The sequence below is a fragment of the Poeciliopsis prolifica genome, unplaced genomic scaffold, assembly GCF_027474105.1.
Source record: "Poeciliopsis prolifica strain line A6 unplaced genomic scaffold, Auburn_PproV2 SCAFFOLD120, whole genome shotgun sequence".
Classification (NCBI taxonomy): domain Eukaryota; kingdom Metazoa; phylum Chordata; class Actinopteri; order Cyprinodontiformes; family Poeciliidae; genus Poeciliopsis; species Poeciliopsis prolifica.
This window is the reverse complement of record NW_026562495.1, coordinates 376929-403607: the sequence shown is the minus strand read 5'-3', so window position 1 is coordinate 403607 and position 26679 is coordinate 376929. Positions and strand designations below refer to the sequence as shown.

The following is a 26679-nucleotide window of genomic DNA, read 5'->3' as shown; positions in this document are numbered from 1 at the left end:
GCCACAATTATTTGTAGTCCAAAGAATCTTCTTTCAAATAAATTATTGATTCAATTTACGGTCCACGTTTTACTAGCAAATGTCTAAATTATATCCTAATGTTGTACCAAACTGTCCTAAATGAAAAGCTTTGCATATTTGCATCTTGTTTTATTTGGGGCACCAGGAAGAGGGTGTGTGAATTTAAATTTACTTTAAGAAAAACATTTTATGAATGTAACTCTTCTTTAAATCTAAAAATAAGACTGGTTTGTAATTTAATATTATACTTAATTATGAAAGTTCCATTTAAAGTCTTCTTTACAAATCTCTCAACACAAAGCTTTTCAAAATTTGTAAAGATACTTTTGTTTTTAGAACAAAATTAGTGATCAAATTTGTAAAAATGATTGTATAACGATTGGGGGAGAGAATCTAAACCACAAGATCCAGTTTAAAACTATGGTGCAAAATAGTCTAGTACCCAATTTCTTTGAATTTCTCCATTCTCAGTCAGTCTTTGTGGGTTTGCTGATGTTTTGTGTTGTTGTCATGCTGAAAAACAAAAACCAACAAAACAAAAAACCTCCATCAAATTACATTCTTTTCCAAACCTTTTCCAAAAGTGTTAAATTCTAATTTCTAAAGTGAAGGCCCCAACCCTAGGAACCAAAGTTTGAAACAAAAACGATAACCGTTGTGTACTTTGATTTGAAACTCTGGATCACAACTAGCAAGCTTTTTTTCTCTCATGTCAGACCTGTAATTCAAAACACATGAGATAAAGTTTGTTCCTTTTTCAGCCATCCTGAACAGGAGAGTCTGAGTAACACCAGTGTAGTTCTCCTTTCAGGCCACACGGTGGCAGCAGATCATCCAAACTAAATTACAGACCCCCCCCCCAAAGAGCGGAAGCAATTACTTGAGAATAAAATACGAAGCCATTATGCTGCATTATTGTGAAAAGGAATGAAGCTGCATAATTAGCAGGTTGATACTGACGAGTGTTTTATTAGTAACACAGACATGAAGACAGAGCCGATAGGAAGCCGCTGTGAGCTTTGACGAAACTGACATTGTTCAGAAGGCATTTTTAAAATGGAGGGTCTTACAGCTGAACCCATACAATCTGGGGTGGAAACAGAACAGGGAAGGTTGTAAAACAGAAATAATCTGCAACAACAAAAAAATGAAGGGTGTTAAGTGCAATTTCCTATTAGGAGTAAATCCAGAATGGCATTAAATGAGAGCAAAACGTCTTTTATGGAGAATTCATTCTGATCATATATCATGGAGGCAGAAAACAATCAGATATGGAAAAGCGGCACGGCAGTCAACATGTCATTAACAAGCCATTTGTTTTTCTCACGATGTTCAAGTCTTATTTCACCGAGTCCCAAGAGGAGCTTGGGGGCAAAGAGTGATGATCCTGACAGGAAGTGGGAAGAAAAGATCTGTCCAGAAAAAAAAACAATAAAAGGCCTGCAGATGTTGTATGTCAAGCAAACTCCAGCAAATTACAATATATCAGTGAATCCATTCTTGTTGGGCAGACGAAAATAGTACCTTAGAAATACATGAATCAATATCTGTGGATAATGTTGGTCTAAAGAAAAAGCAACAACGAAAGGTTTATTTTTCTGTGCTACCTCCTTGATTTGCACCGAGAAGGTAAGATGAGGTGGCTGCTGAAGTGCAATGATGATGGCGGCAGAGGAGAGGAAGAAATAATGACACAGAATCGTCTTTGTTGCTTTGCTGATCCGCTTCTTTATCCCCAGGGGTCTTTCAAAAAAGTTTAAAAAGGACTAACAAGCTCCAACTCACTTACACAGCTTCCCTCCGTACTCATACAGTCAGTATCAGGAGCTATAAGGCAGAGAGGCTCCATTTTGTTTTAGAAAAGAAAAATAAAAAGATTTAAGAAGGAAAAAAAAACAACAAAGAAAAAAAAGAACCAGCCGGCTCCCTCTCCCTCCCCAGTAGTTCTTGGGTTCTGGTGATCCCGTACTGTTCATCCCCAGTTAGGCGCTCACCCCAGCCTCTCCCATCTCCTCCAGGATACGTCCGGGAGGACTGGTGGGTCGTCAGAGAGGGAAAAGAGGGCAGGATGGAGACCGGCGGAGAAGAGGCTGCTTGACAAGCAGCACGCTTCTCCACTCGGCCAATCACCAGAGCCGGTGCTGGTGGAGGTTTCGACTGAGGACGGAACGAACGTCAGCGGTGAACCTGCGACAAACGGAGAGACGGGAGTGACATGGGCAAGAGATTACAATGGAGGTCTAAGAGACATTCTAATGTTTTAGAGAAAATATTAACTGGGACAAATATTAGCTGAAGGATTTATGAATGCTAATGCACCTTTGATTAGTAGTAAGTCAAGCACCGATCAACATATTTGATTCCTTGATGATGGCATTTGACAGAATTTAATGTTTGTTTGTTTTATAATTGCTGACTATATGATATTTTTATTATGCATAGCACTTTGAACTGCCTGGTTGCTGAAATGTGCTAAACAAACTTGACTTAACCCCGACTATCTCCAGCCCGACTCCAACCTCTCCTCTTCCTCCATCTCAAATTTTTTAATTTATACAGATAATAATATTTATGAATCTAGAGTTTCCAATGTTCTAAGGTTTCATCCATTTCCATTTTTTGTAGAATTACCTTTCACTGGGGTGAATACAGCTGCAGGTTTGTCTCTACCAGCTTTGCACCTAGAGAGTCTAAACGTTTTGTTCATTCTCATTTGCAAAAAGCTCAAACTTAGTCATGTTGGGTGAAAGGCATCGATTTTAAAGCTGGGCTATTCCACCGCAAGACTTCACTTCCATGTAAATCCTGCCTATTCAGCTGACTGTATTTTATGGTTGCTACCTTTAAGACAAACCTCCATCTTCCCACTTCTCTGGCTTGTTGTGAAGTTTCAAATAACCATGTTGTGGCTTCCTGGCAATAATAATAATCTTTGGTCCAATTTTTCAATAAAAGGACAGATTTGACCAGCTTTTCCATCTGCCTCTTTGAATAATGCTCTCCTTGCCGTTCCTGTCACTTTAGGAAGACCGCAATATTGATTTACATCCTAACCCTCGTGGTTTAAAGTTCGGCTCCTGATGAAACCAGTACAAAAAATTCACATTCTGGTTTTTTTCCCCAGTCTCAAATGCAATCTGTATTACCTGGATTAAAATGGGATGGTTCCACAAGTCACAAGTTCAAAATGTCAGCTTTCAGGTGAACTTTGTTACCTTAGTGCATCCAGCATAGGCAGCAAGTTTAGAAGTGCTGTGTCACTAGGGTCGCTGAACCAGGACTTAATGGGTATTGCATTGTCTGTAGGGCAGAAAGCAGCCAGTCAGTCGAGACAGAGGACAGGACATGTTTTGATTTATCATTTCAAAACAGGCACACCACTGAGTACTCAGTCAGACACAAATGAAATTAACAAAATATGAGGTTTGTAATGCATGTTAAAAAAATGCCTCAACTACCCATCTCAAATTATTCATCACTACCTGCAGTTTGAGGCTAAAACAGATCTGCTTGAATTATAAAGGATCAAAACATTGTTAAATCAAAGGAGACATGCTCAACCAACAGTGGCACTGATACTGCATTATGTATTAATCTTAATATAATATGTTGTCTGCTGAAGCTGATTTCAACAACATTGGTACATTAATTCATCGAGACAATTTCATAGTTGTTTAAAGAAACAAGATTTGATGTACAAACTTCCTGAGTATCAATAATCTTGAACCAGCTTATAGTTCAGCCATTGAATTATTTCTGTTTTTTAATACATCATAATCTTGTGACATGATGACTGATTCAGTCATTACCTCCTTTGCCAGCAGGAAGCTGCATCAGCAACATGTTTTCAAAGCAGCCGACCAGCCCAGCTAATTAACAAGGCAACATCTATAGACTGTTACTTCATATTAATGTACTGATCAAAAAGTACTGGAAAACTGTGATTACATTAAGAACAGGTTATCATAATACTTTTATATTCTTAGTGATAGTTTTGTAATTTGTTGTTTCTGTGTGTATTAATACAATTATGGTCATACATTTTTGATCATACCATCTCACACAGGCCCATTTGCAAAGTTTCAACCTCGAAAAATGTTAAAGAAAAGCAAACAGGGAGCTAATTCAGATCACCATGGAGACCGCATCCTCATCACTCAGGTGACGTTTTGTTTGCAACATCACCAAGTCAGAGGACGCTACAACAACCAGCCAGCTCCGCTTCTGCTTATTTTTCCACCGTGTGTCCTGCTGTTCCTTCTGTTTGGGTTTTAGCTCAGGCTGCTTCCTTTTTCTCTTCAGCCTCTGACGGGCGCTGCGAGACTGCAAAACGGATTCAGGCTTGTGGTTCTCAAACATGGATCAGCGGTGGTGTTAAGTAAGATTCACAGAAAGACCTGTGATGCAAAGCTAAACAGCAGAGGTGACCAAGAGATGAGAGGCTTAACCACATTGTGACCTTGGCTCCAGATGGTAACCATTTGAAAAGGTTGTGCAAGAATATTTTAAGAACCCCTCTTGAAACTTAAGTGTCTGAGCCTGAGACAAAGAGTCAGAGGCTTCTGCTGCATCAGCAACTAAAAATTATTTCAGTTATTGGTTATTCTGATGATGGATAAAAAAAATTGGCACAATCTGCAGATTTTTAACTGTTTAGGCCTTTTATAAATATTAGAAACACATTAACATATCAAAATAATAGTTTTGAAAAACACTTTATTTCCTTTTATAAATAAAAAAAAACCACTTTGTTGCCTGAAATACAATAGCAGCGTTTTGTCAATGTTTGCTTTATTATTTGTTTCAAGGAAACAAACTACAACTAAAAAAACAAGCATGTTTGACTATATTCACCAATATTCTGCCTGACTTTTCTTCAAACAGTTTGGGCTAAATATACCGGAATCTTAAGAAAAGGCTAGCAAAAGACGCTGAATTGGATCATTTTTGACTTTATTTTTTTCTTACAGAATTTGAAGCTAAATCTATGCATAATTTACAGACAAAGAATGTTTATCGCAAAAAAACTTAATACAGTTTTCAGATAGTTTTGGTTCAATTACTGCTCTGACTGTGTTGTTCTTTCAGAAAACCCCTTTTTTAAGTCCAAAATCTAGTTAACGATTAATCAATTACTAAATTAGTTGACGATTATTAAAAAAGAAAAAAAAAATTAATCCCATTAAATTGATTGTTTCGGCCCTAATAAGAACTAATAGGAACAAAAGACACAAACCATATGAAAATAGGATTAAAATAATTTAAAACTTGTATCGTGTTATTGTGAGGCAGAAGAGCGGCCAATATGCTGTGATTGGTGAGACTGTTCAGTTTTATAATGTACATAATGGAGTTAATACTGGCTGAGGAAACTCATAATCCATTTTTTATCCTTTTAATCTACATTATTTGATATAAGGTCATCATGTTTACATGATCTCTATGTTTAAAAACAGAGACGTTCTGCAAATGTTCTCAAAACATATGATCAATAAAAATAAACATTTGAAATCCATCTGAATTTATTTCTCCACGCTTTATTTAGTAAGCCTTACCTGGATGGCTTCGATAAGCACCAGGCGAGTTATCCAGGATAACAATACTGGACAGGTCATCATGTACTACAGACAGATCTTTAATATAACTACCTAGATCCAATGTACAATGCTGAGAGAGAGAGAGAAAACAAGACATAATGAAAGAGTGACAAGCCGCAAATGTTTGATTTAATGCACACACACCGCTGAGCAGTACCTGTCTGTAGTATCTGCGTTTCAGGATGTTCCTATTGTTGTCCAGCTTGTCTGCAACTGCTGAGCCGTAGATCTCCATGCTGGCCGTGAAAACCACCAGCTCATACCACTGGCTCACCTGTGTACACACATCGTTCAGGGCACACAACAGCGGATGAGTTGGGAGTCATCAGGGGCACGCATACAAAACAAATATTAGCTTATAGCCACAAGAGGAACAGAAAGGAAACCTGAGCAGGGCAGAGCATGTTTGTGGGTTTCTACCACTAAGGTTACAGTAAAGTTGACTGAAACTCACCACTTCTAAAAAGAAGTCAACATGTGGCCTTTTATGTACAAAGAATCTGACTGGATGCTTGTCTATGACGACCTGAGAGGAGGAGTAAACACACACAGAGGCAGGTCAGTCAGAGAAAACAGGATTCAGACCCAGTCGTGTGTGTTTGTGTGATTCTCGGCCATTACTTTGAGGATAAAGTCTGGCGGTGTGCCAGGTCTCACTGTGGGCCGCAAGACGCCGTCATGGTGAGAGTGGATCAGCGTCTCGTCCAGATCCAGAACCAGGATCTTCCGCTTTACAGCATCTAGGATTTACAGAACAAAAAGGATCGATGTGATACACAGAAATGACGTCACTGTTTGAAATCTTGGGAATTTTGATGTAGAACTGGAAATAAAGCATTAACAATAAAACCAGTTTTAGATTGTTTTTAAGTTTGTTTCACTTTTACAGTCACTTATTGGAGCTTTATTGTAACATTTCTGACAGTGGTATTTTATGTTCTTAAATAACCAAATTACGGAAATACAAAAAAATGCAAAAGAAGAGAAAGGGCATCATAACATAGACAAAACTTTTTTATGATTATTGAATGATAGCTATAATTTTTCATACTGAACAAATTTTTTACATCTGCAGTTAAATTATTATAAATTGAAATAAAACATTTATGAGATCCTTCACTTTATCTCATTCACACACATATCTGGCATGTAGAGAGCTGATCTTCAGTCTCCATATTTCATAAGCTGCCAAGGTGAGTTAAAAAAATATCGCAAAACCAGTTTATTTTTTGCTGCAGCAGCATTATTTTACACTGTAAGCTTTAGAGATTTTCTTATTATAGCTTTGGGCAGGTTTAGGTGATTGGAGCTTTTCTTCTTTCCTGACATTCCAAGATTGACGTCAACATAAATGCTCTTTTGTCTTTTACTTTGAATTTTGTCACATCAAAACTACCAGCATAAGAACCAAGAAGTCATGAATACAAACTTAAACATTTCTAGACACCATGAAATGTTAAAATAAAAAAAGATGCTGAAGTTAAATTTATTTTATAGGAAAAGTCCATAGGGCTGACAGTAAGTGAGATCCAATGAAAATAATTCCTATTATTCAAGTAAATCCTCTCATGTTAAGGTATGGAAATGTTTCTGTTTAGTGTAAGATAATCCAACAGCTACTAAAGATAACCAAGTTTTCTCAATACTTATCTTTATCATTGGTCCTAAGAAATGTAGAACAAAGCAGTGCATAAAAATGGAGCCAACAAAAAGAAAATTAAAACATTTAACTGCAAAAACCATTGACATTTGTCAATCTATGTTATAAAAACAACTCCTCAGGAAGTTCTCAGGCTCAGCATTTATAAATGGCCTCTTTCAAAAGAAAATGGAGTCACGTGGTGCAGCTATTTCTGGATCTTGTACTTATATTCAACATGTCACAGTGAAGCTACAGTTTTGCAAATTGCTCTAAATATTCCAATATCTTCCAAACACATTAATTGCTCTGTCAGGATTTAGACCTAAAAACTTTGTCTTTAAACACAAAGTATTTAACATATTAGCTCAGAATATTAAGTATGTGTAACTGTTTTTGTCATAAATGTTTTTTTTTTTTGTGATGTGGACCCAGGAAGAGTAGCCATTGTTAAATAAATCAAACTTTCAGTAAGAGCAGTGTGGATCTCGACAAGTCAGGTTCATCCTTATGCCTGGAGGTGCCACAATCATCTGTTCAAACTGTTATATTCCAGGATAAACAATATCTCAGGACATTAGCAAGGAAGATAAAGCTCGGGCCCAAATGGGTCTTCCTTATGGGCAATGACCCGAAGCATTCGGCCATCGCTCAAAAAAGATTTAAAAAGATGTGTGGCAACAAGTCAGCCCTGTAACACCAGTTCTGTCAGGAGGAATGGGCCATAAATCCAGAAATAATTATGAGAAGCTTCTGGAAGGAAACTCAGAGTTAATTGTCCTCATTATTCAAGACAAAGTCATTTTTCCAACCCCAACTTATCTGAAACAGGAAATGTTTGGTACGATTGAATGACAGTGAGAAAAAAGAAGAAGTTATTTTTATGTAGTGTACTTAAATATCTCGTTATAATTGTGCATCTTCAGAAAAGCAGCAAAACATGACAAAAATCTGTTAACTTCCATCAATAAAAAAGCTCAATCCACCTAAAAAATACATTTAGAAAAATATATCTGGAAGAATCTGTGATCGTTCACCTTGGCAGCTTACTTAAAACTTACATTAAGTATTAACGATCAGAAGGGTCAAAAGCAAATTTTTCTTTGTTGTTTGCAATTAGAAATTATGCGGTATTTATTCCTTAATTAATAAAACAAAGGAAATTAAGAACAATGCTACCTGCCGATTGAAAGACCCTTACGAACATTGCTTCTCTCCACAGACTGGACCTGAATTTCCAGCAGAGGTCGGAGCAGTGAGAGAGAAGCTGAACATAAACCTAATCCTTCCTCTTGGTCCAGTGTGATTGAAAGGTCTCTCTCTTTCAATCACACTGGATGGGAACATTTGCTCTCTCACAATATTCCCATCCCTTTGAGTTTTACCACCTCTTCCATTTGCATCCCATCTCCATTTCCTCATCTCAAACATGGTGGAACAGCAGCAGGTTGTCGTAAAGTGGCTGAGCATGTTTCAGTGTAATTTACAGTCAGATAGAGGATCTTGTCCAATTAAAATAAAATGTGACAACTACTACATGCTTTTACGAAAAAGCAGTTCAGGTTTTCTCTGCCGGTACGTTCAGTGCTGAACAACAGAAAGATATTTTCTTAGGAATGCTGATTATGTACTGTAAACAAAATTATTCTAGTCGCTTAACATATTTCCCTTTGAGCTTCAGCGAGGTAAGAAGGTAGAGTCATTTTCACTTTCTATGCTGAACATGAAGATAAATACATCAAAGCATCTGAAGAAGAGGAAATAAACTCCAATCTAAAATAAAGTTGAGATCATCCCTAACTTGAGGTGAGGAAGTGGAGATTGTTTGCTGAACTTCTTTCTGCACAATCACTTCCTTCTTGACAAACTGGTTTAACTTCCTACCTTCCCACAGTAGAAATGTGTTGTGATTGTCAGTCCAGACCAAAACAGTAGCACAAAACATGCCGCCGTCTGAAGGGTTTCAGACATCAGGTATGATTTAGCAGAGAGAGAGGGATTAATGAAAGAAGATGAGCATGTACTCACTGAGTCTGTTTCTGGAGATAGGCGACAGGGGCAAAATGTCGTATCGCACCGTCTGATACTGGATTATCTGAAAATGAACCAGGCAAATGAGAGAGTCAGGTCTCAGCAGAGCGGAACACCAGGAACAAGAAACAGCACAGAATGTAGAAAACAGTGAGGCACAGTGAGGTAACTAAGACAAATAATAAATGCATCAACCGAAGACTCAAGACTTTTATATTGGACCGTACTGTAAGCAAACTGTACCAGACCAGTGATCTTATGGACACAGACCAATCTGTGGTCCATAGTTGAAGCATAGTGAAGGATCTGTGATGCTGGGTGACCGTTTCTCCACCTAAAGCCTGGGGAATCTTGTTAGAATCCATGGCTCAATGAACTCTGAATCATTTTAGATGGAAATGTGGTGACCCCTGACAGAAAGGTGAGCGTCACATTAACAGGGTAATGATCGAAAGCTCTAAGGAAAACACAAAAACTGGTTTTGACCTGGTCACCTCAGTTCACAGAACTAAATCTTCTAGACAGCCTGTGGGGTGAGATGACCCAGGAGTCTAGATGACCTGAAGGGACTGTGCAATGGTCACAGATCTGCCATCTCATTATGCTGCCATCTTGTTAAACGTTACCAAAGACCAAACACCATTCAAGTGGCAAAAGAGGACTGTAGAGGACATCAAAAGCAGGTATTAAGCTACTGCTAGAGCTGCAGGATATAAAAATGAAAAAGAACTATTGCTGAATGATGCCATGATGATTATGATTGACCTAAATTACTCTGACCTTTCTTTTTCTCTCTCACAATGTTCCCATCCCTTTGAGTTTTACCATCTAGGCCACTATAAATATACCGGAGGTGAGAATTCAGAGTTGAACCAACAGACCATATAACTACCTGCATGCTGACATTTGATGCACAGCACTTAGAATATCATACCCTAACAAATATTGCATTCAAATACTATTTGTGATTGCATCACTGCACATTTTGATGATGCAATGTCCTTTACAAACAGATGGAAGTTAGAGCTACATATACATACTTGGGGCTACCTTCGAAAAGATCCTCTTTAAAGGGATATATGGACTCAATTTTGATACCAAATATTTATGACTTATACATTTTCCTGACAACTTGCGTTGGGAGCCATTATGTCACACCTCAGGCTCTGGCATTTAGTGTACATCTTTCCAATTATACAACATCACTGATGCGCAGAGCATGAATACATGACAGTTGTATTATCTAATCAAATATAGCACCCAAACTTTCATTTGCTATTGAAATACTGCATGCATGCACTAATATTGTGATTTAATATACTCTGCAGATCTAGTTCCTTAAGAAAGTAGCAAAAATAGTTTAAAAAACTGGGAGCTCAAATGAAGAAATGGCTTTCATCACCCACTGTGACCTGGGGTCAGTTAGCAGGACTCTTTGTTCAGAGTCAATAAGTCTGATCAATTAAGAGAGAAGGTCATTCAGGAATATAAAGGTAAGAAGAAAGAATTTTAAAATCGATACAGACTCCAACAAGGAGCCATTTTTCCCCACTCTTTAGAGAGAGTAACAAGTCCAGCTCCAACTGGAGGCAAGCCTGCTACAGCAAAGCAGCTTTTTAAAACTATTTTTAAAAAGGAATGGCCTTTTTGTTCTTAAAAGGAGTTATCTTAACAAACCCCCAGTGTTTTTATCCAGAGGCTGCAGAACAGCGCAGGATAATAAAACTCAATACAGTAATTGAGCATGTTCTGTCCTTCCTGTGTGGCTTTGCTGCTCGGCTCCAGCGAGGATCCTTCAGAGCGCCACTCCTGCACCAGGGGGCTCTGCTCTTTTCCTCACACGGCTATTTTTATCCCCTCAGCTGTCGGCCAGCGTCAGCGGAGCATGGGGGCTCTCACAGAGAAGACGACTTGCCGGGTGACTGAGTGAGCAGCTTGGTACCGGAGCGGAGGACGGGAGGGGTGGAGGGGGTTTGCCTGGCAGAGTTGACTCAGGAGGGGGAAGCCTGCAGCTGCTGAGTGCAGGCTGCAGGCAACAGGGAAGCCTCACCTACATCTTTCTGCACTTTTAGCACAATCCAGCTGGAGCCTGCAGATCCAGGAGAATTCCCATACCAACAGAACAAAAACCCCTAAAAACTTTACATATTGTCACCGTTCTAAAATAATGTTATTCATTTGCTCAGATTATCTTTTGGCAACAAATGAATCAGGGTCATTGTTTTAAGAAGGGGAAGATCCCTCTTGGTTAAAGGGATGATGTTTTTTCTTTAAGCTTAAGAAAATCAAATGCACCCTACGAGGGTCCACAAAAGTTTTACCAAAAATGGAAATGTTTTCTTTCCTATTTGTCAAACTTGAAAGTTTTTGGCCAACTGCAGGTGCCCGTTGTTTGTTTTGGTTATAAATACGGGTGTTCATATCTGATGAATGATATATTTATTTATTTTTCCTTTTCCATCGGGTTGAATTACCAGGCTTAGCAGGTTTTCTGGGGGAAACCTTGCGTCTGTATTGTTGGGATTGTTGCCTTTACCATTTTCTTCTGTTTGTGCAATAAAAGACTCAATAAATATGAATTCATTTGAAAATATGACAAAGAGCAGCTACTGAATGCATTTTAGTGATACAAATCAGACTTCTTTTTATAACAGGCGTCCTAAAGACATGGATTACAAATGGTTATGTTTTTTAAAAGTAGTATTTTATGGGGATTTGTCACACTGTCACTCCCACATGGTGAACTCAAAATAATTTGGAATAAATAATCACTTTTATTGTTACCATAAAATATCATAATAAAACTGAGTCTGTATCACCCTCCCCTAAGGCGATTATTTATTCTCAACCTTTACGTCATCTACTGATTCTGCATGCAGCTGGAACCAGAATACATCTATTACAATAACTGTCAACAAAATTATAATCTAAAATTAAACTAAAGTGTGTTTTCCAACCAATTTGCCCATTTCTGTCGTGACGGAAGTGGTTATTTCATTGATATCCTAAACTGATTCTGCAGGTATGACATTAGGGTACCTTTCTGCACTATTTTAAATAATTGGTATCAAGAATCTCAAAGAAAACTCAGTTCTTGATTTCTGATAAAGCTCAGTCTGCATTTATCTCGGCCATACCTCCAGCGGGGCGTTCACACACATTTCACCAATTTAAAAGCAACATGTTGCTCTTCATACTTTACCCAGGTCATCAGTTTAGATATTTCCAGCGTTCCGGAAAAAGTACACAAAAAGCAGCTGAAACACTACTTATTAAGTTTTATAGTGTTCAGAACAAAATGTCAAGCTTATGAAGCCAGGAAAAAAACTTTTTCTATAGTTTTTTGCCAGAAAAACAATCATTGGACTCAAATTGAAATATGTAACCAATAGCTAAATACAGCCGAATGATCACCAAAGCCACGAATACAAGATGAACAAAAGTGATCTGTAGCTGGATGTGTTGAGCCAGATATATAATCAAAACCAAATGACTAAGTTCTGCTCTGCAGCAGCGTTCTTAACCTGGCTATCTCTTTGTTGAAACAATATATATATACGAAAAAACACACATAAATATTAAATTAATATGTAAATCTATTACTATCAAAGAAAACAGATACTGCAGGATCCCAAATGTCTTTGTTGAGTGAGAGAAAAATCACAATATTATTGCAAATTATGTAATACTCATGGAAGATATTTTAAGTGGTAGTATCAAAATACTTTAAAAACTATATAACACTAATCGGGACATCCAGAAATTAAGAATTTGCTTTCAAAAGTGACTTGATATCTTTAAAAAAAAATCTAATTTCTTGATTTAAATAAAAATGAGAGGACATAAACATGGTGAATTTTTATTATCAATTAATTATCCAAATTATGAGGACGCTACTTCATTAAAATGAGTTTAAAGTTCAGAGTTTTGCCAGGGTTAGCCCACTGTTTTGGAATTGTTGCCATATTTGGCTGCACACCTGTAATCCTGCAAGATAATAATCGAAGCCGTTATGTAACACTGACGTGTATAAGACTAGTAAACAATCATCTCATCATTTGTTGACAGTGGAGTAGTGCGAGTTGGATTAGAAATGTTCAGATCAGGTCCACATTCACAAATTGAAGGAGTTAAAAAAAACTAAACAAAAAAAACCCAAGTTTTTAAACATTTTATATTCACTTAAATCCTCCAGGCAAATATGCTTCATTAACTGCCTAAAGTGTCCTGGATGTGGACGGTTTTCCTCTGGAACGCAGGCTGTAAATAACAGAGCTAAACTGCGAGTTAAAATGAGAGGAAACAGAAGGGGGAGAACAGTGCGCTCTCTGTGCTGACATAATCCCTCTCAGTTCAGCTGGAGCGTGGACTCAACTCCTCACTCTCACCCTGAAAGTGTTGCTGCTTCACAATGAACTGCAGCGAGACGATTACGACATGCAGGACGCACCTCCAGGCTTTGTTGGGCTCGATACGCTCCCTGCTCCAGCTGAAGTCCTCTCACGTTTCGGCAACACCTGAGAGTAACATCTAAGTTACCAAGCAGGTGGCTTATATTATTTCATACGTCATGTTTATTTATTTTTGGAAGAAATCGGAGGCAAAGCTGAAACTTTCTTAAAGTCAAACATTTGTTTTCGCGAGGCGTTTGTGACTTTGCACTTCAGTTGGGCGAATCAGTCGATGATGCAAAGATGAAAAAACAATGAGCTAATCAGTGTTATGATTAACTAAAGGATTAATGTGCAACAACTCCCTGATAATTTTAGGTCATTTTAAATAGAGGTAAAAATGTTATTGTTACCCTTAAAGGGAAATAAACGTATTTTCTCTCAAAGGGTCCTGTCGTAGATCCTAGATATTTAGTCGGTGGCTGGACTAAGTGAGCATTAACACTTTTCCTAAATTCCTGCATTTATTAATAGTCAAATTTTCTGAATTTTCTGTGTCTAGCCAACAGATAAATAACCAGAACCATTTTTAGGGGGAAAAATGACCAAAAGTTTGTTGTTTGAAAGGAACATCAAATCTGATGATGATCATAGCTTAAAACGGATGATTTGCAACAAAATAAACACAACTATTATTATGTAATTGTGAGGCATTTGTTGTGTTTCCTTTTTTATAGACTCTCTGCTTCTGAAAACAGCAACACATATGTCCAAATTGAGATTTGTTTATTTCACTTTTGCATTTAACTTGTGACTCTTAACAGCCGATCTAAGCCCTCCCTACCTATTGTAAACATTTGACTCTGCAATGAGCAGCTAACATACAGGTAAAGCAGTATAATAATCCTATTTGATGTTTTTGTTTTTTTTAAGCATTGCGAACAAAAACTTGAAATTACTGTCAAATGCTCCCTCTTTGCTGTAGGTAATGAAAGGTAAGTGCAGCTGTAAATCAACATGCAGCTGAAAGGGCTTTGTACACTTTGGCATCCTGTGTGACATCTTACATAACTTCCAGGTTGTAAAATATGTTTACACCTCTTCACTCGGAAACACCCAGAGTGATCTCTGTGCAAAAAAAATAATAATTACCTTATAAAGTAAATATAAAGTGGTAAAAATGATTTTCGACTATAGGACAGAACAAGTCTTATGAGGGTGTAAATATTGGTAAGTACGACCCAGGAGGAAGTGTTTCAGTGTTTCTCAGACCTACAGTCTCTTTCCAAAGCTGTGCTCACCGTTCGGAGGTGCTTCCTGAGGATGTACATGATGAAGCCCCATATTCTAGACGTGACGCCGAGGAAAGTGCGGATGCCGAGTAGACACTGCCGGGTTTTCAGCATGTTCATGAGCTCCCGACGACCCCCACAGCGGGTCTGCTTCAAGTCTCAAAAGGAATATTAAAGCACGCCGGTTTGGCGAAGTTGCTCTTGCAAACACAGAGGCGACTTTTAACGTGCTGCTCAGGCAGGGAAAGATCCGCTTAAACCAGCAGCTCCTACTGACAAGAGGCCGGGCTCTTCTTCACACTTGTGGCACGGCAAGCTTTACAGACGGAGCATTATGACAGCAGCACATAGCCGCGGTGAAAGGGAGAGAAGCCGCCTCACGTCGCCTGCTGCTGCTGTATGAACCACCGCACAAACCACCGTTAGCTGATAGCCGAGAAGCTACCGCTAGCTCGACGGGGTGACCACCTTGAAACCGAGGACAAAAATACCCCCAAAAAGCCGTGAAGCCGCTCGCTGACATGCACCGGTACGACGCGGCTTCGCTCTGCGCGGCATCCGAAGAGAGGCGCTTGAGTAAAAGTTCCCCCGAAGTCAAGCCGGTGGGCTTAAAATCAGTTTGTAGTCCACTGGTAGTCCGGAATGAAGCTGCGAGCCGCCATCGCCGCCTTGCCGTCACTTCCGTGAGGAGCTGGGCGCGGCGACGCGCATCGCGTCCACGTGGAAAGAAAACATACGGACGTGGACGAGCGAGTGCGTCGAACCATAAAATTGAACCAAAGATTAACCTGATTTATTTAACACCTTACCTTTCTTGTGTCAGCGGAATAAGAGCAGACTTAAACACAACAGAGAATTTAGTAAAAGTGACGTCGCTGAAAATGTACTTGACACCGAGAGTAGCCTCGTTTAGTTGACCCACAAAATATTAAAAGCTGCCTCAGTGTCGTGTTTTACATTGGCCTTTACTAAAAATATTCAGCAGGGAATTGAGCTCGCCGTCTTTCAAAAATATTTTGTGTTTTTGAAAAATTTAAACTACTTATGGTTTTTTGGTAACTGTAATTAATAAAACCTATCAATTGAACATGATCCTAAATTGATTTCCTTTTTATATGCGTTCTTTGGCTTTATATTGGTTTATTAAAAAAATGTTTAATTGTCATATAAAGCATTTATACAAGTTATTTCAATTAAATGGCATTTGTTTACAGATTAAAACAGCAAGATTTTGTTTTAAATATTGGTTGCGCACACAAATCTGGTGTTTACAGAAAAAAACAATTCCTAGAAAATTGAGTGGAAGGAAGAAAGCTATTTCTGCCTCCAGAGAGGAGGTTCACTTTCCAGCAGTGAACAATCCTATTCATACAGTGAGCTATGATGCAGTTGTTGAGATCAAAGCATACCCCTGGGTTGAAGTGGCCTAGTGAAAGTCAAGTCTTAAAACCCATGAAGAATATTTGAGAAGCCTTGAAAGTTGATGTCCACAAAGGTTTACAGTCTGATTGAGCTTCAGCTGTTTGCAAAAAGTAGGTTTCAGTCTGTAACTGCTAAAGCTGGTACAGAAACACGCTAAAAGTCGTGCAGCTCAGGATTCTGAATACATATGGATGCATGCAAAAATATTTAATGTTCTTTTGGAGTCTAAAGTATTTCTGAATTTGAATTTCTCCTGAAAAAAATTAAAACAACTAATGAGACTGACAGCAATGCAACATCCGAGAGCAGTAGAAAAACTTAGAGTACATATATAATCATTAGTTCTTTGAATAACTTTGATGGTATTTCCCCATGACACTCTTTTTTATTTTATGTACTACTGTCAGAGAGGAGAGGATAAACAGAAGGCACCACACTAATTCATAAAGTACATCTTTCTTAAAAGCATCAACAACTTAGATTAAAAAAAAGTTTGTATCAGTTGTTTATTGATTTGAAAAACTAAACATAGCAAAAAATAAAGTGTGAAATTAAGAAATACTTTTACATTTCATAAAGATTGAATAGATGTCCTGTAGAAAATTGAAGTTGTTTGGTTTAGCATCTTGAAACCCGATAAGACGAAAGGAAGGAAACAATATCAATAATTGCACTATTTCGGCTGCATAGAGGAGATAATGCAAATATCTTATGAACAGCGTTCATCATGCCTTAACCCTAGACATCAAGATCATCATCAGGGTCCTCCTGGTCATAGTCATCATTGGCATCAGGCTCATACAGAATCCGCCCAGAACCTGGACCTGGATGGAGCAGAGCCGTTTTCCTGCAAAGTTAAAAGAAAGACAATTTTACAATTTACAAGATGTATGTATAGTTTTAAAAACCTTTTAAATGTAATGCCATGTAACATCATTGAAGAGATTCTGACTTCTCTTTGCTGAAGACGAAAGGTAGGGTGAGTTTCTGCTTGGCCTCTAACTCTGAATCAGACAGTCGAAGGTTGAAGGTCAAGTTAGCTGTTGGGTCCGCCTGTTGACACACAAGGAAGATCACTTTCAGCACCTGTCATTTCAAGAGTCCCAGCTCTGTTCAGGATGTGTTAAACTGCACCTGCTCTTCCTCTGTGCTATTGGTTTTATGTTCAGCATGGCTAGGCTTGCTCAGAATGGTAACTGTGAAATCCTCTGCGATGCAGAATATCTCCTCCTGGGGGTCAAATGAAAGCTGTCAGTAATTCAAAGCAGAATACTAGCCAAACAAAGTGACCCACATATAAAATGCTTCTTACATCTTGGAAAACTTTCCCTGATTTGGAGCGCTTTGTTACTCTTGCCACTACTTCTTTTCCCTTCACTCCAGGTGCCACGGAGATGAGAGAAGTTGCCAAGTGGCAGACGCTTCCCACGGTGCCGCTCTGATGCATATCTGTGTGGAGCAGGCCAATAACAGCTCTCACAGCTCCCCCTAATGAAAATAGAAAATAATACATCAGTGGAAGGAGTTCTACATCAACTTAAAGCTCCAAATTACAGAAACAAGTTGTTTGATTCACCTTTTCTTAGCTGCTGAAGTGTCTGGCAGACAGCAGGCGCAGTCTTATGTCTCAATATCCAAGACAGAGAGTCGATGACGAGCACAGCTGGCTTTGGTTGTGATGTTTGTTTGACCAAGTTTGTGAGGTCCTCCAAACTGAACTGTTGAGCTGTGAAATTTGGGTGACCAGTCCACCCGAGGGGATCTGAATAGGCATTGTGAATATGTAACCTGAAAAGAAAAAAATATTTCTTGGTGTAATTACTGCGCTTTGAAAAACTTTTTATAAACCTTGAATATTTAGATAGTTTGTCCTGCTGTAACTGCAAAATTGTTTTATGAGAAAAACCAACACAACATTTTCCCAATCTATTTGATTTATGTTGGTTTCAATTACCTCTGAGTGTCTGAAGGTTTTAATCCATCTTTCAGCTCTTCTTCACTCACATCAAAACACAAGACATGTATAACTTCCTCCCTGGCAACAGAAAATATGCTTAGAAAAAGATTATAGTTATTTTTCAGTGCAGGAATATACATTCATCCAATATCTATACTGGCTTGTTCTTGAGTGAGGAGCTAATGTCTATGCCCAATGACAGCTGGAGGTTTTCTGGGGTACACCCCGGAAAAAACATAAGAATTTAATTCATTTTCAAAAACAAGATTTTAATGCACAAGTTTGCTGTCAATAAGCTTCTGGCAATTCTCACTGTTCCTATAAAATAACACAAAACTTCATTTAAATTTATAAGTTTCATGTTGCTTTTATAAATTCTTAAACCAGTTTTGATGATATCACCAGCATGCTTGACATTTAGTGTCGTGTTGTAAGTTTTGAAAGTCTGACCTTGATTCTCACACACAAACTTCTTCTTATAAAAAAATATATATTTGTTTTGTTTGACCATAAACCCTCTTTTATTTTGTCTAGGTGGAAAGCCACAGATTGAATCAAGTTGAAAGGTGTTGATTTTGGATCAGGGGGCTTCTTTTTCGGTCAGTACTTGATTAGTTCTTTCTAATATTAACAGTGATATTTTTGCCTTTCAGACACAAAAAGACAACGATGTCAAAAAACTGGACTAAAACTCAATAAAGCAAACTAAGATCAAACATCTGAAATGCTCTCAGCCTCCATCCATTATTTACCAACCAGCTTAAATATCCACTATTTCAGCCAATACATGTTATTGGATATCTACCCAGAAATGACAGAAATTTGCTGATTGTGACAAAACAAGTGCGGAGTTCATCTGCAAAATGTTAATGGATTTACCAAGCATGAGTACGGATGTTTTTATAACTTTGATCCTGAGAGAATATGAAGAAATTCGTGTCAAATTCAAATGAGTAGTTTTTATAAGCACAGCATTGTACCTGTTTAAGGCAGCAGTGATGTAGCTCTTCAGAAGATCTCGTCCTGAGTATCTACAGGAGTCTGTTGGATGATAGATGTTTAGCAATGCATTGGGTCAATTTAAACTGTTGGAGTACTGCAATATTTAAAACTTTTACCTCGTATTATTAGAAACCCTCCATTCTCAATGCCTTGCAGTAATTCAGACAACATGGTTGACTAAGGTGTACAAGTATCTACGGCTAATTAGCATGCTTCCACATTAGCACATGTGTAAGTTACAGAAAATAGACAAAAACTATTGAATGAATTAAACGGAAAAAACGTATAGCATCTCTTTATCGTACATGTGTACATTTAAATTAGCTAAAAGCTATTATTTCTAGGTTGTTAAGCTGTTTTGTTTGCTTGGTTAGCATGTTTTGGTTGCCCACGATCATATAACATCATATCCCAAGCTTCCCATGATCATGTTTTCGTGGGTAATGTAGTTTACTGGCGTTTACTGTCACTGTCGGGTGAAAGTGTAAGTGCTACATAAAGACTACGTTACCCAGCATTCATAATTGGAATTAGCTCGAAGTCGCTTCAGGGAGATTGGTGGTAGATTGGATGAGCTCCTCGGACCGATCCCGCCCTCTGTCATCCTTCCAGCCTATCCGCAAACGCTATATAATCCTGGAAACCAATCAGAGAAGAGGAATCCCTCTCCCTGTGTTCTTCTGGGCGATCTTGTCTAACGACACCCTCCCCTTTTTGCCTCCTAGAGAAGCTGCGAACGCGCGGAATAAAGCCCAAAGTCTAGTGGGTTTGTACACCCAAAGCGAAGATCGACAAAACTTCATGCGAGAGCTTCTCACCATGGATTTGTATATAGCATTTGTGCTAATTTGAGGATTATACACTTCCTTCTTCGCTTTAGCGATGGGTTTTGCAAATGCAAGCTCGAAATACGCGGATCTTAAAAGCTCGCCACGCTAGGCGACAGAGGAATTACTATTTTTTGACTTTTACAAAAAGTGGTTTGTTTGTGCTCTGTTAACGGCTGCCGTTGTTACGGATCTTGACCGAGAGGGATATCCACAAGTTTGACCCTACTGTGGACCGTCTTCAAGAAGACTTTCTCTCCCTAGTCCTTCGTGTCCTTGGCTTCTTTTTCCAGTGCCAAGTTACCCGGGCGATAAGGCGCAACCACGCCGGGGGAAGGCTGCTGCTCTCCGGCTAGCTGAGAAGCGGCTTCTCCTTGAATCGGGGCCTCGTCGGCTAGGCGACAATGCTTGACATAATGTCTGACCACCAAGGTACGTATGATAAAGACCGTTTAGAAATGATTGCTCCAACATTTGCAGTATAACGACGTTTTAACGGTCAACGGCAGTTTTACGGGTTTTAAGCCCCGTAAAACTAATGCTACTGCTACGTTGTAGTTGCGTAGGTAGGCTGTATTAATAGCTTTGCTCGCCTCCTTCTAATCCACTTAATGTTGTTAATGTACCGAAAAAATATAAGTGCTGTGAAATAGGTGTAGTTTTAATGTAGCTACTGTAGTTTTACAGTAAAATTGGATATGTGGATCTGGCTAGTTAGCTAACGCGCCGAATCAGACAGCTAAGGCTAAAAGCTAAATACAAGCTAACCAATAATTCGATGTCCGGGCATACTTAAATGCGCTTTCAACCAAAGTACCAATTGATATATGTTGCCAGAAAAATGTCATTTTAAAATCCGATTCGAAGTTAAAAACGGCAATGAACCAGACACGCCCGATTAAACGTTAGCAGCATCTCGCTAGCCCCAAGTTAGCACCCAAGCTTCTTCTCCTTCCAACTTCCATTTCAAGAAAAGCCAGCGTGAAAGTGCCAGATGACCCACACGATCCACAGCTCGAGTCAGACCGACATGAAAAGTAACGAATGTGTCTGATTAGAGAAACACAACTGTCTGAATTTGATGCTTTTATCTTCAAGCTGTTTGACCATTTGGCTCTTTAAAAAAAAAAACTTAGTTTAAATGCCAGTAGCAGCTCCACACAGCAAACCTGTTAATAACTGCCCCCTTATTAAATCCATACGCATAAATGTGGTTGATATGAACGAGAGTGGTTTAAAACGGCTGACCTCCGTTGCGGTTGTGTACACTATTAGCTAGCGCTGTCGTCTGCCGGATTTCTTCGGGTTTTATTTCGCAACTATTCCCACCTCTGGGCGCTGTCGGGAGTTCAAAGATGCTAATCGAAGCAGACTTTTAAATAAGCCCTTCATGCTTGTCGTTAATAATCCCCATTAAGTTATTGGCCCGGGTTAGCCTGCTAATGCTAGTATTAGTTGACTCGTCTCGCAGCGCTCCCTCAGGCAACAATGCGATGTAGTGTCATTTTTATTGCACACAAGCAAGCTCGGTGGCAATTTAAGGAAACGTTTTGTTTGTTTGTCTTCCGCAGATTCGCTTTTGACGTGTAAAACGGAGCCCTTGGTGAGCCCATTTATTATTATCATTACAGTCGCTCATTTGGAGTTAGCTGCTCAGCCTGACGCTGATGAGATTTACTTCCTCTAACAGCAGCTTTGCTATTTTCTGTAGCCCCCAGAAAGAAAAAAGAGGACTGTAGAGGACTTCAACAAGTTCTGCAGCTTTGTTCTGGCTTATGCAGGCTACATCCCCAGTCCAAAAGAGGTGAGATGTTTTTTTTTTTGTACTATTAAACCATTACTACAAATCTTAGTCGGCTGTGTTTCATGTGATCAGTTTACAACACACATGATACACGAAGATGCACACAAACTCTTCTGTTGTAGTTCCATAGTATTTGTTCCTAGAAGACCTAAAACGATTGTTCAAAGGAAGCCCTCAGCATCTGATTAAGACGTGTCCCTGCTGACAAATCTGATTCAAATAAATGAATTAAGTGTGTCAAAGGCCCAGGTAATGACCCCATTAATAAAAATCAGGTGGGGTTACTGCTGGGAAACATCTTAAGCACTCTGCATTCTGGTCCTCAAGCACTGAAACGCTGCACAGCTGTTTTAGACGCTAAAGTGGGTTACATGCAAATAAAATGTTTTGTCTGCTGGGACGGACAGAGCTGCCAAAGTGACGTGTTTGTACATTTACAGCATTTTTAAAAAACTTTCTTGAGTTGAGGTTCTGTAGTTTGGGAGTACATATATTTGTGATCAGGAATTTTGCCTCCAGTTTGTTTGAATGGTGCCTGACTTTTGACTTGTTTTATCAGAACTTTATTCGTGTTCCCGATTAATCTGCAAATGTTCAGATTACTGTACATTTGTTGAAAATAAGAGCTGTTTTCATTTAGTCAGGATCGCGTCTTAAACCAGGAGTTTTAAATGGCCTAGATTCCAGGTTAACCACTGAGGCTCCCGTTTTTGAGTTTTTACCAAATCTCGTTGTTTTTAGACTAAACCAGTGATTTATCAAGTCTGTCACTGTAGATGCAATTGAAAGGAGTTAAAAGCATCTCTTTATCAAACTGACTAATCCAGAGCCATCTTTCTCATTGCGCTTTTTGAGATTTGTAGAATTTGATATGTTTTGCAGCTCAAATGTGCAGAATGATCTAAAAAGTCCTGGGAAAAATCAGTTTCCCAGTTTGATGAAATATGGGATTCAGAAATGGAAAATTTGAACATTGCAGTTTATGAGCATGAAAATCGTTTGTGATTCACAAGCAGGAAAGTTGAGACCGAGAAAGAAGCATCACTTATAACAGATGTTTCTTTTTTTTTTTAGTTTTTTTTTTTCCCCTTAACAAAACCTTCAAATGTAGCATATGTGCCTCTTGTTTGTAAGATAACAGAGACAAACTCTTATTATTCACATTCGATCTGCAGGAAAGTTCCTGGTCTCCAACTTCGTCCAGCTCGGCACACAGCTCAGGGCTGTCGGCGGACGGGGGCGGCGGAGGCAGCAGCTCCATTGGCAACGCCTGGCCAGACGGGAGCTCCGACATTCACACCATCCACACGTTTGTGCGCAAAGCCCGCGCGAACAAGGGCAAAAACATTCGACGCATGCACTCCGACAGCACCCTGCTGGACAAGATGCGCCTCAAAGACTCGCTGTACGACAGCCAGGCCAGCGCCAAGGCCGAGCGCAAGAAGGACAAGAAGCTGAAAAAGCTGTCTCTGGGCTCGGCCACGATGGCGCCGGACAGCGGCAGCAGCGAGGGAGAGAAGCGGGCCCGCATCAAGCGCAGCAAGAACTCCTCCAAACAGCCCAAAGCAAAGAAGCTGAAGAGCTCCGCCGCCCAGAGCGAGACGGACTCGGAGTCGCGGAATTCGCATGCCGAGGTCCGGGCCGCCAGGGAGGAGCTGGCGTCGCACGGCGGCTCCACCTCCAGCCTCCACGGCCTGGGGAAGCCCGACGAATCCATCAGGGAAGCGGAGATGAGCTCCAGCGAGGGCGAGACATGGATCGCAGACGAAGATATCATGGTGGAGTCCGGTACGATAACAAACGATCATTTTAGGAGTCGACATGTCTCTGGATTAATTATTTAGCTTGATTACTGCTTAATTGCTGTCCACCAAATTCCCTTTTTTATGAGTCTGCAGACTCCAGTTGACGATTAATCGGTTACTCAATTAGTTGATGTCCGCTAACTACAATCTCTCAATCTACCACAGGCGACGACTCGTGGGACCTGATCACCTGTTACTGCGGGAAGCCGTTCGCCGGGCGGCCGATGATCGAGTGCAACCAGTGCGGCATATGGGTGCACCTGTCATGTGCGAAGATCAAAAAGTCCAACGTTCCCGACATCTTTTACTGTCAGAAGTGCAGAGACTTGCGGCGGTCGGGACACAAAAAGGACACTTAAGAAGGACGTTCTCCGCTGTCCTCTCGACAACTCACTTAACTCTGATGCCTACAGCCAAAACAGCCTAAATTCTCACCTGGGAGGCAACTGGTTCTGCAGTTGCACAAATTATTTTGACAATCAAAAAAAAAAACAACAAAAAAAAAACCATTATTTATTCCTGGCTTGGTTTTTTTTTTTTTCCTCCCATTTCTTTTTGCCGGCTGTGAAGAAAAACTGCCACCGGTTGCTTTATTAATTCCCACACTAATTGGCTTTGTGCATATTGATTTTGTTTCTCACGAGCGTGCTTTTCCCCCCAGCAACTTGTAAATTTGTACCTAAAGGAATACCAATCCAAGTAAGCCGGATATTTTGCATCGACTTAGAATTGTAACTTATTGTATAGCTCAAAAGAAAAAGGAAATTTTCACTCCAGCTAATTTCCTTAAATTATGTCTAGGATGCTCGACGGGCAGCTTTTTTTTTTTTTTTTTCGACAGTATTCTGAAAGTTTAATTTCGGAGGCGCTTTATTTCTGTCAGTAGCGCTCACTGAACGTCGGCGTATAAAGTTCTCGCTTCTCTCACACAAGAGTTGATTAATTTATTAAAATTTGCAAACTCATCTCAGTAGGTATGTTGCCTATAAATGTTTCTTTTTTTGGTTTTTCTTGCCAGCAGTCGTTGATGAGAGAGAGAGAGAGAGAGAGAGAGGAAAAAAAAAAAGTAAAATCCCAGATATGTTTCCAGTGCATTCACTGAGAGGTGGTTGAATGTCTTTGGCTCATTAATCAGTCATCAGTAGCCAACTTGCTTTTGAATTAGATCCACAGAGGAAAGCTGTTCAACTTGGTTGTTTTTGAGTGCTTTTTTTTTTTTTTAAATCGTCTCATCTTTATAAGAGTTTGGGTTTGTTGTTGTAAAGCACCTGGTTACGGCTCCTTGTGTTGTCAAGGTTGAGCCCGGGCTTGTTTATGAACGGCGGTAAATATTTGTTTTATTTCATATAACTGTTTTATTCCTTGGCTTTTTGTTTCTTTCCCGTCAAGTGGGAGCAGAGATGTGCCCACTTCAGGACAAGAGATCGTCTCGCCTAGAGAACAAAGTTGTGTACAAAAGTGTAAGTTGAGGCTGCATAGGTTGTGGCGTTGTTTATTTTCTACCCGTTGTATTTCGTTGTTGGTTGGGAGAGTCTTAGCAAGTCTCCGGGAGTAGTTGCGCTCTCTGTACAACTTCAGTTCTGTGTACATATCCTGTTCTTCGACAACTTGTACATATGTGAAAGTGAAAAGAGAGAATACCCAAGCAAAGTCTATATTTTCTGCAGTCTGATATTGTTTTTCTTTAACTGTAGCTTGAATAATAATAATAATAATAATTAAAAAAAAATCTTTGGGATCATAAATCGTGTGGTTTCTTTCCGTACCAATAACTCCACACACACACACACTGTAAGACCATTTTTATTTTTAGATGACTTTAGGCGCACAACAAAACAGTCATGCTTGTCCTCTGCCACTAGAGGGAGATGTTTGAAAAGAATCCCACCTTAGTTTGGTCATTAATTAAATACAAATAGTTGAATAAATACGAAATATAGCTGCAGAAAAATCCTGGATTATAAGTCGGAGAGGCGTTTCAGTTTTCCCCATAGACAGATTTCTTTTCCTAAGGCGGAAAAGAAAAACAATCAGTACACTTTAAACATTTATTTTTTTATCATGTGGAAGAATCTCTGGAACTTTTAAATAAGGTAAATCTGCTTTCACTATTATAACAATCTTTGTCATTTTATTTAACTGCCACACCAATTTGCTGTTCATATGTACTGAAATCAAGTGATGTAGTGAATTTCCCAGTGGAACAAGTGGTTTAAAAGAGGATCCAAATATGAAGGTCCTATTAAAGAGCTTTAACTGTATGTCTTCATGAAATATGAAGCTTAAATATATTTTTCCCAGCTGGGGCTGTACTTTGCTTTATTTGAAGATTTTCTGTGCCATATTTAAAGAACCCCCACCCTTAATCTCTCACTATTTCTTATTTACATTTCAACTGAAATTTACTGAAATTTTGCAAGTTGCAAAATTTGACAGCTCCAGAAATTTTTACCTTGAGTACATTTACTTAGTCAGGGACAAAAAGTAAATGTCCTTGACTAAATATACTAAAAACAACCACAGCATTAACAAAATAAGACATCTATAAAATAAATAGAGCTGGAAATATGTTGTCGAAGTTTCTAGGAACTTTTTATTAGTGCTCTGGGATTTTCTTGTGGAATAAATATGATGCGACAGACTTCTCTTGGCTACTGTTCAAAATGGCAAAGACGAGCGAGCATGCCATTCAGACACGACATATCTGAAAAATAATTGCTTGCTTAAGCATGCTAATATCTACAATTGGATCAATAAGTTAGCTGGAAAAGTGACGAGTCTGGATGAGGAGCCACGTTGATGTCGCTGCCACCCACAGATAGGACAATAAGCTTCAAGCCGTTGTTTTACACCGTCATCAACTCGTCATAAAAAAATATTTTGAAGCTCTT

General features: G+C 39.2%; 3 protein-coding genes across 4 annotated transcripts; 1 reads left to right on the top strand and 2 right to left on the bottom strand.

The window, feature by feature from the left end:
• Positions 1–970: 970 nt before the first annotated feature.
• Positions 971–15640, bottom strand: LOC129354920 (CTD nuclear envelope phosphatase 1A). Its single transcript, XM_055024473.1, has 8 exons — positions 14981–15640; positions 9286–9352; positions 6240–6358; positions 6073–6144; positions 5776–5892; positions 5577–5688; positions 3237–3321; positions 971–2208 (listed from the first exon to the last, which is right to left on the bottom strand). Exons 1-8 carry the CDS (start codon positions 15089–15091, stop codon positions 2148–2150), a joined length of 744 nt encoding a protein of 247 aa, XP_054880448.1. The 5' UTR covers positions 15092–15640; the 3' UTR covers positions 971–2147.
• Positions 15641–16879: 1239 nt separating this feature from the next.
• On the bottom strand, positions 16880–19960 carry elp5 (elongator acetyltransferase complex subunit 5). 2 transcript variants are annotated; one of them, XM_055024469.1, is made up of 8 exons: positions 19864–19960; positions 19331–19391; positions 18348–18428; positions 17970–18181; positions 17706–17881; positions 17528–17623; positions 17346–17446; positions 16880–17240 (listed from the first exon to the last, which is right to left on the bottom strand). In XM_055024469.1, exons 1-8 carry the CDS (start codon positions 19868–19870, stop codon positions 17132–17134), a joined length of 843 nt encoding a protein of 280 aa, XP_054880444.1. In that variant the 5' UTR covers positions 19871–19960; the 3' UTR covers positions 16880–17131. The 2 variants fall into 2 exon arrangements, with proteins under 2 accessions (XP_054880444.1, XP_054880443.1); XM_055024468.1 differs by lacking the exon at positions 19864–19960 and adding an exon at positions 19469–19840.
• A 122-nt stretch (positions 19961–20082) lies between these two features.
• phf23b (PHD finger protein 23b) lies at positions 20083–25533 on the top strand. Its single transcript, XM_055024467.1, has 5 exons — positions 20083–20611; positions 21751–21782; positions 21891–21983; positions 23159–23771; positions 23954–25533. The coding sequence occupies exons 1-5, from the start codon at positions 20584–20586 to the stop codon at positions 24145–24147; spliced, it is 960 nt and encodes a 319-aa protein (XP_054880442.1). The 5' UTR covers positions 20083–20583; the 3' UTR covers positions 24148–25533.
• The last annotated feature ends 1146 nt before the right edge of the window (positions 25534–26679 follow it).

Excerpts from the sequence above, each read along its gene's own strand:
- LOC129354920 (XM_055024473.1), bottom strand. The coding sequence starts at position 15,091 with ATGAACATGCTGAAAACCCGGCAGTGTCTACTCGGCATCCGCACTTTC. Across the intron at positions 6,359-9,285 it reads TATCTCCAGAAACAGACTCA|ATGCTGTAAAGCGGAAGATC; the intron begins GTGAGTACATGC and ends TGTAAATCCTAG. Across the intron at positions 5,689-5,775 it reads AACGCAGATACTACAGACAG|CATTGTACATTGGATCTAGG; the intron begins GTACTGCTCAGC and ends TCTCTCTCTCAG.
- elp5 (XM_055024468.1), bottom strand. The coding sequence starts at position 19,523 with ATGTTGTCTGAATTACTGCAAGGCATTGAGAATGGAGGGTTTCTAATA. Across the intron at positions 17,882-17,969 it reads ACTTCAGCAGCTAAGAAAAG|GGGGAGCTGTGAGAGCTGTT; the intron begins GTGAATCAAACA and ends TATTTTCATTAG. Across the intron at positions 17,624-17,705 it reads CAGGGAAAGTTTTCCAAGAT|GAGGAGATATTCTGCATCGC; the intron begins GTAAGAAGCATT and ends TTTGACCCCCAG.
- phf23b (XM_055024467.1), top strand. The coding sequence starts at position 20,584 with ATGCTTGACATAATGTCTGACCACCAAG. Across the intron at positions 20,612-21,750 it reads CATAATGTCTGACCACCAAG|ATTCGCTTTTGACGTGTAAA; the intron begins GTACGTATGATA and ends TGTCTTCCGCAG. Across the intron at positions 21,783-21,890 it reads CGTGTAAAACGGAGCCCTTG|CCCCCAGAAAGAAAAAAGAG; the intron begins GTGAGCCCATTT and ends TATTTTCTGTAG.